The sequence below is a fragment of the Lissotriton vulgaris genome, chromosome 5, assembly GCF_964263255.1.
Source record: "Lissotriton vulgaris chromosome 5, aLisVul1.2, whole genome shotgun sequence".
Classification (NCBI taxonomy): Eukaryota; Metazoa; Chordata; class Amphibia; order Caudata; family Salamandridae; genus Lissotriton; species Lissotriton vulgaris.
The window spans coordinates 399,612,771-399,629,729 of NC_141693.1; the positions used below are offsets into that span (position 1 = coordinate 399,612,771).

General features: G+C 46.1%; 1 protein-coding gene across 1 annotated transcript in view; it reads left to right on the forward strand.

The window, feature by feature from the left end:
• Positions 1-16,959, forward strand: part of LRRC47 (leucine rich repeat containing 47) — a 218,038-nt gene that overhangs the window by 117,036 nt on the left and 84,043 nt on the right. The window contains exon 4 of the mRNA XM_086921740.1: positions 12,367-12,482. Within this exon, the coding sequence (XP_086777866.1) occupies positions 12,367-12,482 (116 nt within the window). The remainder of the gene's footprint in view (positions 1-12,366; positions 12,483-16,959) is intronic.

Sequence of the window (16,959 nt, forward strand, 5' to 3'; positions counted from 1 at the left end):
GTGTTCTGCATCTGAGTCTGCTAAGATCAAAGTGTCATCTTGGTAAGCCCCCACATCCCCAATATCCCCAAAAACACGTGCATTCGTTTTTGGCATGCCGAGGCTGTAGAGGTCAATCCAAACAGCATTGTGGTATGCCCAAACCCATCTCCGGGTGTTAACAAGACTGTAATATGCTTGGACTTGTGTGCCATTTGAATTTGATGAAAAGGAGAGTTTACGTCTAATGGGTTGTAGTACTCAGCTCCATCTAACATGGCCACAAATACCTTTGTACACGGAAGGGCATGAGATGTCTAATACAATCTGTATCTTGACAGAGTAAAGGTCAGGAAATAGTTTCAAACTTGTTATTTTTTTTTCGTGTTTTCAAACGAAAACTATTGGAGGCATATCGAGATATCAACTGATTTTATCATAACCATAACACGTCTTTCATTGTTTTATGTTATTCTTTTCTAGCACTTATAAGCACATATTTCAACATGTCTAATAGTTATGACCCCTCCATTATTTGAATAGTGTGCGAGAGCCCTCTTACCATTCTAAGCTCACTCAGGAACAACATTTTAATCTCATCGAACATACCTTCAGCCTTTCATAATGCAATATTGTCGAAACTGAACGTCTGATCTGCAACATCTATCGAATGTTTTGCATCAAGATTGAGTGTTATACACATGTTGCCTTGATACTACCACACATGTGCTTATTCACCTTTAACGGACACATAAAATTTACCAGTTATTTTCCCTTCTTGGAAATAAACTGTAACAGCCAAACACATAATTTTCCTATGTCCCCAACCATACAATAATATATCATTTGGTTTTAACTTATTGTTGCTCACTTGTTTGTAAAATAAAAGAAAGTAAAATGATGGTAAAAAATGACCAAGAATCTGCCTTAAACTCTGCTTTTATTTAATCAACGATTATCTGACAATTTGATGGTGGGTACTGCGCCTTATCAATCCCCAGAATAATCCCTTAACTCTTACAGACATTGATTTCCCCATCTAAATTCATTTTCGCATAGATGATATTCTGTTCCATTACATTATTCTGTTTAGCCTTGAAATCTTTCAATTTGGCACTGGATTCACGGATTTGCCTGGCTACATTTTGTTCTGCTTAACATATCGAAACTATCACATTGTTCTCTGTGCCATGTAGTAAACTAGATTTGTCTTGTGTCAATGAAAACTTCCTATAAATCTTCCTAAGACCCACATTGGAATTGTGTCCATTTGTACCACATTTCTAACCTATTATGGGACATGATTTGCTAATCACCTGTTCGAGTGGACTTACCCACACCTTGTACATTTTTCCTATAACTTCCTTGCTTTATCCCATTGTTGATTAATTTGGTTGTATATTTCTCCTTTTTAGGTTTCGCCTCGCCGAAAGCTGCACAGCAGACTTTCGCGCAGGGCGAAATCTTATGTCTAGAGATGTGTGCTCATGTCCCCGCCCCTCTGTTCCATTGGCTAGCTCCATAAATGGAGGCGAGCCATTGGAACAGAGATCTGTCCGTCATGGCCGGAGCAGATTCGTGGGGGTTCCCGCGATTTTTACTCATCCCGCCCCCTTGCGATCGTCATGCGGCGGTGGGCATGTTTTTTTTTTTTTTTTAAAGCTTTTTTTTCGCCATTTTGGAAGTGTCGTTTGCAGGGTAGGTTGCGCGATGTCCCGCTGTCTGTTCCCGCCCCCCCTCCCGCTGTCCGTGAGCCCGTTCCAGTCCCCCCCTCCCGCTGTCCGTGAGCCCGTTCCCGTCCCTCCCGCTGTCCGTGTGCCCGTTCCCGCACCCCCTCCCGCTGTCCGGTCCCGCCCCCACTCCCGCTGTCCATTCCCGCCCCCACTCCGCTGTCCGTTTGCCCGTAGGTGCTCGTTTTTTCCTGTCAGTTGTTGTAAAGTCACGCCGTCATTTTCGTAGGTCGGCTTTGCATATTGTTTAGTTGGCTGCATTCCCTCGTCTTCCCTCCTCAATTTTGTGCGTTCTCTCTTTCCATCACTCTGATTGTCTCTGCCTCTCTAAACGTGTTCCTGAACCTCTCTCTCTAGTTGCATATGGGGTCACACAAGGAAGAGATACGAACTGGTAGAGGTGTTGCAGAGCTATGGGCTCCATCTTTGGCATCTCCGGTTCCTTTTCGTTAATTAGTGACATTTTATATAGAGCGAACTTTGGCCGAGGGTGCCAGAGCGCTTTACATAAGAGTTTGTTACAAAACATAAGGTGTTAGGATTAGACATGTTACGTAAAGGTACAAACTGCATTAGGAATTGAAAAAGAGGTGTTGCGGAGCTCTGGGCTCCATCTTCGGCATCTCCGGTTTATGTTTGTTTACTCAATGCAATTTATGTAGCGCGGATTTTACCCGAAGGTGTCGGAGCTCTTTACATAAGAGACTGTTGCACAGGATTGCAGGAGTAGAAGTTGTAGAGTCGCACAAGGAGGAAATACGGGCAGATAGAGGTGTGCGGAACTCTGGGTTTTTACGGTCACGGTTAATGATTCGGCAGTGGGGGGGAAGGCTCGCTTACAGAGTGAGTCACTGCCATTTATGTCTATCTGGCGGGCCGAATGATTATTTGTGTGTGGTTGGCTTGTGGGTTTAAAGCTGGCTTTGCATGGCGCAAAGGTTGCCAGTTCGGTTCCCCCTACGGGCATCAGAGATGATTAAAATAGATGCGCTCATGGTGGTGGTTACAATCAGAGTTATAAATTGCAAATGTAAGAGTTGTGAAGTCACACAGGGCGGAGATGCAGACAGAGAGAGGAGTTGTGGAGCTCTGGGCTCCATCTTTGGCATCTCCGGTTCATTTTCATTTACTTGATGCAATTTTGTATAGCGCGAACTTTGCCCAAAGGTGTCTGAGCGCTTTACATGGGAGCCCTCTTGCAAAGCATAGGAACTTAGGAGTTCTGACACTGTTTACTTTGTAACTAGGCTTTTCTCCTGTCATTCTTTTACTGCAGGTGTGTTAAGAGACAGGCGCAGGTCCCGGATAAAGTATCCAGGTGGGTTCGTGCACTGTAGCAATGAAGGAACGACATCAAGAGCAGCTGTGTATCTAAGGCACTAAATCATAGGGTGAGGCGGCTGTTTAGCATGTGATCACTCAGGAGCGCCGGGACACCCCGTTGGGGTATCTGTGCGCGATATCAAAATTCACTAAATAAAATAAATAAATAGCCCGATTCTGTCAAAGCCTGCATGTCACCCATTCGGTTTCAGGTGCATTACATCTGTAAGACAGTGGCAGCTGAGATGAGGTAAGGACGGGCTCATGGCAGCCTTTTGGGACATCTGTATGGTTGTAAACCCCGCTGCATTTCACACAGTGCTACTGTCTTATAATCACTGGGGAACTCGATAATGCTGTGTGGTGTTTAGTGACAGTGAGTGCAGAGTGACAGTGAGTGCAGAGTGAGTGCAGAGTGCCAGTGAGTGCAGAGTGCCAGTGAGTGCCAGTGAGTGCAGAGTGCCAGTGAGTGCAGAGTGCCAGTGAGTGCAGAGTGCCAGTGAGTGCAAAGTGAGTGCAGAGTGACATTGAGTGCAGAGTGACATTGAGTGCAGAGTGAGTGCACAGTGACATTGAGTGCAGAGTGAGTGCAGAGTGACAGTGAGTGCAGAGTGAGTGCAGAGTGCAGAGTGAGTGCAGAGTGCAGAGTGAGTGCAGAGTGCAGAGTGAGTGCAGAGTGCAGAGTGAGTGCAGAGTGCAGAGTGAGTGCAGAGTGCAGAGTGAGTGCAGAGTGACAGTGAGTGCAGAGTGACAGTGAGTGCAGAGTGACAGTGAGTGCAGAGTGACAGTGAGTGCAGAGTGACAGTGAGTGCAGAGTGACAGTGAGTGCAGAGTGACGGTGAGTGCAGAGTGACGGTGAGTGCAGAGTGACGGTGAGTGCAGAGTGACGGTGAGTGCAGAGTGACGGTGAGTGCAGAGTGACGGTGAGTGCAGAGTGACGGTGAGTGCAGAGTGACGGTGAGTGCAGAGTGACGGTGAGTGCAGAGTGACGGTGAGTGCAGAGTGACGGTGAGTGCAGAGTGACGGTGAGTGCAGAGTGACGGTGAGTGCAGAGTGACGGTGACTGCAGAGTGACGGTGACTGCAGAGTGACGGTGACTGCAGAGTGACGGTGACTGCAGAGTGACGGTGACTGCAGACTGACGGTGACTGCAGAGTGACGGTGACTGCAGACTGACGGTGACTGCAGAGTGAGTGCAGAGTGACGGTGAGTGCAGAGTGAGTGCAGAGTGACGGTGAGTGCAGAGTGAGTGCAGAGTGACGGTGAGTGCAGAGTGACGGTGAGTGCAGAGTGAGTGCAGAGTGACGGTGAGTGCAGAGTGAGTGCAGAGTGACGGTGAGTGCAGAGTGAGTGCAGAGTGACAGTGAGTGCAGAGTGACGGTGAGTGCAGAGTGAGTGCAGAGTGACAGTGAGTGCAGAGTGAGTGCAGAGTGACGGTGAGTGCAGAGTGAGTGCAGAGTGACGGTGAGTGCAGAGTGAGTGCAGAGTGACGGTGAGTGCAGAGTGAGTGCAGAGTGACAGTGAGTGCAGAGTGACGGTGAGTGCAGAGTGAGTGCAGAGTGACAGTGAGTGCAGAGTGACGGTGAGTGCAGAGTGAGTGCAGAGTGACAGTGAGTGCAGAGTGACGGTGAGTGCAGAGTGAGTGCAGAGTGACAGTGAGTGCAGAGTGACGGTGAGTGCAGAGTGAGTGCAGAGTGACAGTGAGTGCAGAGTGACGGTGAGTGCAGAGTGAGTGCAGAGTGACAGTGAGTGCAGAGTGACGGTGAGTGCAGAGTGAGTGCAGAGTGACAGTGAGTGCAGAGTGACGGTGAGTGCAGAGTGAGTGCAGAGTGACAGTGAGTGCAGAGTGACGGTGAGTGCAGAGTGAGTGCAGAGTGACGGTGAGTGCAGAGTGAGTGCGAGTGACGGTGAGTGCAGAGTGACTGCAGAGTGACGGTGAGTGCAGAGTGTTGGTGAGTGCAGAGTGAGTGCGAGAGCGACAGTGAGTGCGAGAGCGACAGTGACAGTGAGTGCAGAGTGAGTGCAGAGACAGTGAGTGAAAAGTGAGTGCAGAGTGACAATGAGTGCAGAGCGAGTGCAGAGACAGTGAGTGAAAAGTGAGTGCAGAGTGACAATGAGTGCAGAGTGACAGTGAGTGAACACTGACTGCAGAGTGAGTGTGACTGCAGAGTAACCGTGACTGCAGAGTAACCGTGACTGCAGAGTAACCGTGACTGCAGAGTAACCGTGACTGCAGAGTAACAGTGACTGCAGAGTGACAGTGACTGCAGTGTGTGAGTGTTCAGGGTAAACAGTGTGAGTGTGCAGAGTGAGCAGTGTGTGAATGTGTAGGGGCAGTGTGTGAGTGGGCAGGAAACAAACCCTCAAACTAAGTCCACCACACACGTAAGACCACACACACACCATGCACACACCACGCACACATACACCACGCACACATACCACACACTCACCACACACACACTACACACACACACACCACACACCACTCTCTCACCACCACACACATCACCACTCACCATAACACACTCACTACCACACACTCACCCCCATAGACTCACCACTACACACACAACCACACACACAACAACACACCACCAGCCGTCAGTGCACGCTTTCACCAGGCCCAAACACCACCAGCCATCAATGCACGCTTTCACCAAGCACAAACACCACCAGGCGTACAACACCAGCCGTCAGTGCATTATTTTACAAGGCGCACTCACCAGCAACCGTCAGTGCACGCTTTCACCAAACACACACACCACCAGCCATCTGTGCACGCTTTTACCAAGCACACACCCACCAGCCGTCAGTGCACCCTTTCACCAGGCACACACACCTCCAGCCGGCAGTGCACTCTTCCACCAAGCACACACACCACCAGCCATCAGTGCACAATTTCTACAGGCAGGCACACACACCACCAGCCATCAGTGCACGCATCAATTGTTAACGCATCCTCAATTAACTATTGTAGCAATCGCAGTATGGTACACTTTACTTTCAAACATATTCATCTAAAGCACAGCATGCCACCATTGCTACAATTCCAATCCAACCCACATAATTCCACTACACACCACATGTACACACTCCATAACACATGGCGAAAAGACATTGCCATTTACAATGCCATTAGCTCAAACTCAAATAAATCCGAGCCCTATTGCATTTCTAATGCTTGTTTACTTTCCTCCTTCCCTCCTTCCCTCCTTTCCTCCTTCCCTCCTATCTCTCCCACCCCTGTAATTTTCATTTGCTGTCCTTCTATACACACGCATGTCCTCATCTTCCCAGACTTCCAAGCACTCTCTCTCGCACCCTTTTAACCCCCCACGGGCTCCCTGCTGCTTTACACCTTCCTCACTCTGTAATGCTCTTGCGCGATATTCTTTTCAGTGCTACCTCTCTGGCCAGCACCCCCTCTCCTACCGGCACCAAGCAGTGTGGAGCTCGCTTAGTGCAGCTAAAATTCGTTGTGCAGCCACACATACATCAGCAGGTTTGCCTACAAATTTATGATGTGTTTAAAGGTTAAATCATTCCATGACTGTGTGGATATTCAGTGAAATTAAGTTTAAGTATAATATTTCCGTTAATGAGTGAGTATTATTTGGGGGACTGGGGTAGATGTGGAAGTACCTCTTCATGCAACCAAAATTAGCAAAGTATGATTTCTGTCTATTGGAGTCCTATACTTTTCCATTTTTATTCCATTATTGTAGTTTTTGAAAATCCGAACACGTTTTTCCCACCGCATTGAAGACCTACCAGGATCACTGAAAAAATAAGTCAGTTTATTATTGTGTTGCAGAATTAAAATGTGGGTAGTTGAAAAGCAGAATTAAGGCTTTATTTGTATGACCCAACAAATTTGGCAGGCAAACTTGGTTCCGAAATGTTCCACACCTGCAGAGCCATGTTGTAAATTAGACACTTCATTTTTTTTTTATTCTTAAAACTTACTTCAATATGAGATGTAACAAGGATGGAGGAGACTCGTTCTGTGACAGCACAATGCTGAAGGATACAGATTTAAACTTCAAAATTTTGCTTTGACCTGAAACTCGCTGTTGTTCATTGGTGAAGAGATGTGAGAAAAACCATGTCCATGGCTATTTCTGCTAGCAAGATGCAGTATGCAAGTGCTGTGTGTTTCTCAGCTGTGCTGTCCTTTCTGGAGGTGCTGCAGTGTAATGCAATATTCACCAACCTTAGTTGTTTTGAGGCTGCATAGCCATAACAATGGTTTTTTGAGGTTGTCCAGGCTAGCTTACCTCATGTGATCTGAAGGATGTGTTGTCCTATTGCCAGCTTGTCTAATTCAATGACTTACCATGGTTTTGGTCAGTCTTCTTTCAAGGCCAAATGGCAAAGGCTGTTGGTGGTGTGTAGTGACATAAACCACAGCACTGAAAAGTACGAATAGAACAACTTGTCTAAGGGCTTCAAGAACAGTAACTCATCAGTAAAATATGTAATGATTCTACTACGATAAATCATTAGGGAAATGACTTTATTAAGAAGCCACATACTGGCATCCAGCAGACAGTCGCAATGAAAACATGAATCACTCTTGCAAGAAAATAGACTGGTATCAGATGCAGAATTTATGCAAACCAGTTCAATGAGGAATTTTCAAACTTGTTGAAGCTACTGCAGTGTTCCTAATTAAATGCATGTCTATACCTTGGGGTTTCGTCATATGAACAACTTCATCCTTTACTACACCACTGAGTTATGCTGATTTAGCAAATATTGTTTCATTGATACTAGCATACCTGGTGGATTATTGTATTATTTTTGAGTGATGAGACAATCCATCCAAATCCATACTAATATAATAAAGAGAGAGCCCAAACCTTTGAAGCGGGTAATCTCAGGAACCACAGCACCAATCACGACACCCAATTCAGCGTTGGAAAGGGCAGTTGCAGCAGAAGGACAAAGGTTATGCAAACGCCCACCATATACATTTAAAAGGTAAAAGAACCGTGCCAGCAAAGTATTCCCTTGTGGGCGTGTATGCGTTCTGCTGTGGGTGTGTGCTGGGGGCGTGACAAACGCTGGGGGCGTGTGGTACGTTCCGCCCTTCATGCCATGTCTCATATTGTATGCTAATCCCACCCTGCTCCCTTTAAATACCCCTGCTCCCTTAAAATACCCCAACACCCTTAAACACTAACCCATCTTAACCCTATAAATATACCCTGCACCCCAAAACCCAAACCTATCCCTAAGCCCTAAAAATACCCCTGTACCCCAAAACCCAAACCTAGCCCTGAACCCTAAAAATACCACTGTACCCCAAAACCCAAACCTAGCCCTGAACCCTTAAAATACCCCTGTACCCCAAAACCCAAATCTACCCCTGAACCCTAAAATACCCCTGTACCCCCAAAACCCAAACCTAGCCCTGAACCCTAAAAATTCCTGCTGTACCCCAAAACCCAAACCTAGCCCTGAACCCGTAAAATACCCCTGTACCCCAAACCTACCCCTGAACCCTAAAAATACCCCTATGCCCCAAAACTCATACCTAGCCCTGAACCCTAAAAATACCCCTGTACCCCAAAACCCATACCTATCCCTAAACCTACCCCTGTACCCCATAACCCAAACCTACCCCTGAACCCTAAAATACCCAAACACCCCAAAACATATACCTCAGTACCCCAAAACATATACCCCTATAGCCATACTTACCTTATCCAAACTTTTTTTTTCAAACGCGCTTTTACCATTCATGCATTTACAACAAATTTCGTTGTAAATGTATGTGTGGTAAAAGCATATATAATGTAATGCCATGCGTTATTATGGCATTGCGGAGTCATGGTACTTTCGTAATGAAAGTATGCGGAGTGATGGTATGTGGAAAAAAGTTGCGGAATAATGGGTGTTTACCCTCCGACGGTAAGTACATTGGTGGCATGGCGGCCCACATCGCCAGCAACATACTCATATTTTTTCACCACCCATTTGAAAAATGCACAGGTCTCTCTCATTGATGGCCAGCACCGACATACACTTTTAGACACACCTCCCGCCACAAGTTCTAGAATTGCAAACTTTATAGCTGGGGAGCTACGGTCGAATCTCGGCATCAGCTCAACATCCTGTGATTCCAGGCATATCGCTTTGTCTCCCCATGCCTACCACAAATGAATGTGTTCTTCTGTAATGTAAATTGTGCTCATGCCATGTTGTCGAGTTCGCGCTATATAATATTGCAAGGAAAAATAAAGTAAGGAAACTTGAGTTCACACACTACTAAACGCGCACTCTTAAGTGCATCAGCAGTGCACTGTGAATCGGAGCGTTTCACAGGCCTGTCACAGATAAGAAATGCTATCTAAAAACGAAATCATACAAAACAATATACTACTGGCCGGCAGCAATTCACACCCAGACAACGTCGGGACGGGCTGCTAGTACTAAATAAAACTACTGTTAAAAAAAAAAAAACAAGATGGAGTCAAACTATGGTAAACCATTTGGTATTACCACAAAGTAAAGATGCAATGTAGAATGTTCAGGTAAATCATGTGGCAATGCTATAAACTAACTTGAATATTAGTGTTACCCCCTACCCTAGGACGTGTGGATCTCACATGCAAAATGGCTTTAGGAAACACCGGCAAATTGGTTCCCATCATTCTTGAACATATTATAGGCTGTACACGATCAGTAGTCTGGGCGAGTTGCCATCCAAGGCTTAATACTTTTCACTGCCTCCACCATATTCCCAGGTTTTCTTAATTATCTTTGCCCCCAAATTCTACTTACTCATTTGAGACTCACCTTCATACACCATACTCCAAATCATACTCTTATCATTGGTATTTACTGTTTTGAACATTTCAGCCCAATATTTTTTTTATTCTACCCTTTTTAACACCATCATTTCCTAACGAGTTTTTCGTAGCGATTTCGACACGTTTCTTTAATTTATCTCTAGCTTTTCTAGATTATTAGTGGATAATCGCAGGACACCAGGAAAAAGGTCTGAATCCACCTAGCTGCTGTTAGCACTTGTAACGGTCTTCCATTGTGGTCATGAATTAAGATGTTCTCTCAGTAAGTAGCCCAATAACAAATTAAATCATTACCACATTGTCTCGTCTGTTTAACTGTGGCTAATAATATTCTTTCTGAGGTCACATGTAGATGGAGATCCAATCCGTTTTGAATAGAGTTTAACCTGCCTTTCAGACCACCCATTCTCAAAAAACATTCTTAATATGGGGCTGTCTGGAAAGAGACCAATCTGATATCTGAGGAAGATGATTGGTGTGAGAACGTACCTTTTTTCCCCACTGTCAATTCTCCCATTTTCCGTGGGCTGACACTGCTGATTTTTTAACACTGCACATCGGGGGCACGGCTGTCCAGGCTAGTGTATGTGATCTGACCCCTAAAATATGACACAATTGGCAAACCCCAAATTCGCATAATTATTTACACTAAGGCCATAGTGTGATGCTGGACTCTTTTTAATTTAAAAAGGTCCCAATCTAGAGATCTCCCTACTGTTAATGCCAATTTACTAATGGGCTCTGTGTCTAAGGGCACGGACCAGCCTAAGAAAGCAACTGATGTCCGGGCTCATGGGCACTTGTATGCGTGTCTGCTCGTCACTTCCAGAGAGGAACAACGTTAGCGTAGAGCTGCACAGCACCACCTGCCAACATGTAGAAGTACAGCTTTCTGGATCCAGTCTGACACTGGAGGAATATGCACAAAGTGAGGACTTTGCCATTAGACGCAGTATCCACTAGGAAGAGGGTTAACGAAAGTAACTAACTTGATCATCCCTTTTCTGCCCCATGAAACCTCTCCCAGCATGGCAGTGGTCATACTGTGAGCCCACTGAAGCTGAAAACGTAAACAATCAACCTTTGCCCACTTTATCTCCAGCTGTGTTCTTTGTAGGAGTCTTTTCTCACTGAAGTGGAAGCCTTGTGCTCAGATTGCTACCATCTTGTGAAACATTGGTGACATGAGGCCATTGGTCACACTGTTGTGTCGTTAACCGCTACCGCGTTTTCCCGCTGTGCGCTGGATTTTCAAAAATCGCGGGTTACGTGACAAAGCCAGCTCATCATGCGCGTAGCGCAGGTAACGCCCATGACGACCTGGCTTTGTCATCCGCGCGGAAGTGGTTAACTTGTGATTGAGTTTGGTGAGAAACCTGGACCAGATTTTGTACAGCTCCCTCAGGTCCTCTTTTTGATTAAGAATAAAGAACATTCTTAAAGCCGTTGGTCTAAGGCTGATGTGCTAGTAAGGAAGAAGTGAATCTGGCAATATGTAGTAAAGGTAAAAAATAAAGTTTGGGTTTGGTCTATTTGACACACTTCTACAACCTAGGAATAGCGGATGAAACTGAGAAGCCCCTGACCAGGATTGCACAGGATTTATCAGTGGTAACCTGTTCAAATTGACTAGATTCCAAAATGTTGCTTTTTACCGAAGACTTGTGAAATGCATACATCGCCTACATTAATTTAAAGGTGTAAGTATCATGGTTGGATTTGTTTAGCCGGATACATGCCATGATGGTCCCATTCTTTTCATGGCTGCCGTATTTACATGTCTTTGCGTGACCTGTAGTTTTCACTAACCCTTCTAGTGCTACTCGGTCTTTATATGTACAATAGTAACTTTCTGTACTGTTTTAATGCAAGAATATCCGTGTCCTTTAAAATATACTTATGCTGCAGCCTGCAGAACATGCATGATCTGACATAAGACTTTCCGTGCTAGCACTTGCAGTGCCAGAAAGTTCCCCAGTCCAATCTGTTGCTATGTATTCAATATTTTGTCGTCTCATATCTTACCCACTTAGGTTTTGAACACTCAAGGAAACTGGCTAGAATTAGAGTTTAGTTTCCTAGTTGCAATGATAGTATTTGTGAGCTTATTGCACCTCCGCTTAAATCTTACATTGTGTACTGCTTGCGTTTAGTAATTTCTCGTAATCTATGCAACATTTGTTAATTAAAAAATGATAAAGCTCTAAGTGGAGGACATGGCTTGAACGACTTGTAATGTATAATGGAGCAATGTTGGTATGGTACGGGAATACGCGTGTCTACGTGCCTGACACTCCAGTTAGAGAAGGAAATGTGCTCTAAATGTTGCAAAAGAGGCAGCTGTGGTTTGGTTGTCAATTAATAGCTGTCACAAATGAATGGAAGTTAATTTTTAACTGTACGTGTTGAATGTTTAAGTACATTCTTATTCATACTGTTTGCCTGAATATTACAATGGAATGTGTACTTGGTGACGTCTATGTAATCGTTTTTTTCTCTTCTCTTTCTTGCAGGTTGTTCCCCTCGGCCGTAAAGAGATCAAGGCAGATGACCTTGTCCGACAATTGCAGTTTGAAGCAGAAGAGCAGCGAAAACAGAAAAAACGCCAAAATGTTTCCGGATTGCACAAGTCAGTGTTTTATCCCTAACCCGATTTTCCAGAAAAAGGCTGTGGCCTTATAATGGTTTATGTGCAGGCCTGTGGCTATTCTTTATGGGTTTGCAATTTTATTTTCTCAGTTGTAGATAAGGAAAATGTTTTTGAATGCTGTCTTCAGGATAAGTCTATCTAAATGTGTAATGGTTCACCCATTTTTGCTGATTCTACACTTTGAATAAACGTAATAGAAACTTTGGCTAATGTTTATTTAAAGTGTAGAAAGATGAACAGTGCATCAATTAGTGATGCAGTGATTTGTGGTCTTGCATCACTAGTTCCTCCTCGTCATTGGCGGCCCACCCGCCTGTTCTTTCGTTACCATTTAACAACTCCGCCTTCGTAGCGACTGACCCAGACTTTTACTGATGATTTCAGGACCAGTTTTAGAAATGGTTCTCTTTCAAAGTTTTTCCACCTTCTCCTTGGCTTCCCCATCAAATTATTCCTGCAGTTCTAACAAGTAACATTTCTCTCTCTTCTCATAGTATGGAATGGCATGGATGGTGATATATCACAGGAGTGTTGTATCTATATCAAGACATTGCATGTGTTGTTGAATGCCTGAATTTCATAGCAGCTGTTAAGTTAGGGTGTGAAAATACTGCGCATATTCATTAAACACATGGCTGGTAGCAGGGGTGGCTCTAGGCTCATGGTGGCCCTGGGCAGGGAGCGTAGGTAGGGGGCCCCTGAAGTGGGTGTCCGGTAGGGCGGAGTCCCCCCGGAGCTCAGGAAGGTGTTTGGAAGTGAAACAGAGCCGGAGGCCGCCAAATCCCTGCCAGGGGCCTCCACGCAAATATGTATCCATCCTCAGAGGATTATTATTTTAAGGATATATATTGGCGTGGTGGCCCCTGGGGTTTGGTGGCCCTGTGCAGGTGCACAGCTTGCACACGCCTAAGGCCGGCCCTGCTGGTAGGCATACTAGTTTTTAGGTCTCGCCTGAGACAGCGCATGCGCTGTCTCTTCGAGACATTTAGTAAGTGGCTTTTAAAAGTGCCACCAGAGGCTTTTGCTGGCCTACAGCTTGCGTTCACGAGCTCGTGCACGTGCACAGCTGCCATCTGTGTTTTTATTGCTCAAATCAGGCTCCTCTGCTTGCACTACCCCCCTCCATTTCACCCCTTCCCTCCTGGTCAGCTTCTTTTGCGTCTTCTATCTGTGAATCATGCTCCTCTGCTCGCACTCCCCCTCCCCTCCCCCTTCCCCTCCTCTTCGTCAGTTTAATTTGTGTCTTCTATCACTGTGAAGGCTCCTGCTTCCACCAGACGCACACACCACCAGCCGTCAGTGCACGCTTCCACCAGGCCCACACACCACCAGCTGTCAGTGCACGCTTCCACCAGGAACACACACCACCAGCCGTCAGTGCACACTTTCACCAGGCACACACACACACCACCAGCCGTCAGTGCACGCTTTCACCGGACACACGCACCACCAGCCATCAGTGCACGCTTTCACCAGGCAAACAACCACCACCCACCCGTGCACGCTTCCACCAGGCCCACACACCACCAGCTGTCAGTGCACGCTTCCACCAGGAACACACACCACCAGCCGTCAGTACACACTTTCACCAGGCACACACACACACCACCAGCCGTCAGTGCACGCTTTCACCGGACACACGCACCACCAGCCATCAGTGCACGCTTTCACCAGGCAAACAACCACCACCCACCCGTGCACGCTTCCACCAGGCACACACACCACCAGCCGTCAGTGCGTGCTTCCACCAGGCACACACACTACCAGCCGTCAGTGCACACTTTCACCAGGCACACACACTACCAGCCGTCATACACTACCAGCCGTCGTTGAATGCTTCCACCAGTGCACGCTTTCACCAGGCAAACAACCACCACCCATCCGTGCACGCTTCCACCAGGCACACACACCACCAGCCGTCAGTGCGTGCTTCCACCAGGCACACACACTACCAGCCGTCAGTGCACGCTTTCACCATGCACACACACTACCAGCCGTCGGTGCATGCTTCCAACAGGCACACACCACCCGCCGTCAGTGCACGCTTCCTCCAGGCTCACACACCACCAGCTGTCCGTGCACGCTTCCATCAGGCACACACACCACCAGCTGTCAGTGCACGCTTCCACCAGGCACACACACCACCAGCCATCAGTGCACACTTCCACCAGGCACACACCACCAGCGGTCAGTGCACGCTTCCACCAGGCGCACACTTCCCCCAGGCACACACACCAGCCATCAGTGCACACTTCCACCAGGCGCACACACCACCAGCCATGAGTGCACGTTTCCACCAGACACACACACACCACCAGCCGTCGGTGCACGCTTCCACCAGGCACACACACCACCAGCCATCAGTGCACGTTTCAACCAGGCACACACACCATCAGCCGTCCGTGCACGCTTCCATCAGGCACACACACCACCAGCAGTCCATGCACGCTTCCACCAGGCACACACACCACCAGCCGTCAGTGCACGCTTCAATCCGGCACACACACAACCAGTAGTCAGTGCACACTTTCACCAGGCACCGTCACACACTACCAGCCGTTGGTGCACGCATCCACCAGGCATACACCACCAGCCGTCCGTGCACGCTTTCACCAGGCGCACACGCACCTTAGCCGTCAGTGCATGCTTTCACCAGGCACACACACCACCAGCAGTCAGTGCACACTTCCACCAGGCACACACACCACCAGCCGTCAGTGCACGCTTCCACCAGGCACACACACCACCAGCCATCAGTGCAGCAGAATATCCTTGGTGCAACGACACCAACTGTTGCATGGCTAACACTTGTAAGGTCCCAAATGCGAGACCTATTGGCTATGCCAATGCTTGTTTAGATGAGTGTTGTGTTTGTCCCAAAGGCAGGTCATTTTAAGCTGATTGTGAAAGTGTGTGCACACTTATCATTCTGAAACAAAAAAGAAAAATAACTGATCACCAAACACAACTTAAGAATCATCAGGTTACAATTTTAAACTGTAAAACCTACTGATTTTGTCAATGCTTTTGGTACATACTTTTGGTATTCTACTCTGAGGCAAGGGCAAGTGTTGAAAGATCTTGCTAGTTCAATAATGAGTGAAACTTACTACATTCTTATTTTTCATGAATCAGCAAATTGATCCTATTTGATTTAATTTCCTTCTGGAAAATTGGAGTACAATTCATTCAGGCTCTGCTGTTTTTTTGGCACTGTTCTTGCATCAACACTTGTGACCCGCTCCATTTTTGCTCTTAGTTTGAGAACATAAACACAGACTTTTTCTGTCTGTCTATAATTCAACATCAGTGTTCCTCCACTTGGGTCTGTGGTAATTTCATAATAAACATTCTATAACTAAGTTTGCATGTATTTACTTATGTTTGCAGACATTATAGGTGTTTACCTTTGCTTCCATCTGTCATTGATTATATATTCTTGTCTACATTACAATTTCACTCATGGATTCTATGCCAGTTAAATTTGGTTTTACCTGTGCATGAATGCTCCAATATACTTTCTTACTTCTATTGGTCATCATTGCATACCACATGTTGGCAATGAGATGGGGAAGGACCCTGAGGGAGCATCCATTATCATACACTATCTTGTGTGTGACACAGCGAGAGGGGATTTATTGAAATTTCACCAGATTTTAAAGTTTGGCAGCGCTGAAGCGAAATTATTGTGTCTCCTGAGGTCGTTCGTGTTTATGTTTACATACACGAGGTACGGTATGTGTTGACAGACTCTCTCAGGGCCGGCTCTAGGGTGGTGCGATTGGTGCCACCGCACCGGGCGCTGACATGGGGTGGGGGCGCCATGTTTATTGTTTTAAAAGCACCTCATGCTACCTTCCTTGTCCCATCATTTTTCAAGCATCAATAAAAATGTGACAATACCTCCGGTGATTAATGTTCTTCCTGGCGAGAGACCAGAGCTTTGTCTGGTAGTGAAAGTTATGACTCATCATAGCGCAGAAGGTTAATGTGTCTGCTGCAAAGAACGTGTCCCCTTCAGATCCCAAAGTGCATACACTATAAATTGGTCAATGGGTTATCGCTTCTGTCAGAGATACTTTTGTTACTTGCAGTTTAATAGTTTTAATCCTAATTTTGAGCAGCAGTGAGCTACTAACTGTCCTCAAAGAGCTGCATACAAACTGCAAGGAATATATTACAGCTACATGTTTTTTTGCCCAGTTTTCTTTATTTTAATATTTATTTTGAATTTTTTATTTATGAAGTTTTGTATAGCGCTAGCCTGACCGGAGGATATCGGAGCGCTTCTCAGCAATTGCATAGCAAAACATTCGGGAGCATAACATATTACAATAAAGTGAGCAAAAGGAGCAGAACAAATAGCAAATGCAAAAATGGTTAAGTTGGGTAGAAATCAATTCTTATTATTAAAGAAAACCCCTAACAATGGTGTTACATTTTAAATTCTGAATTT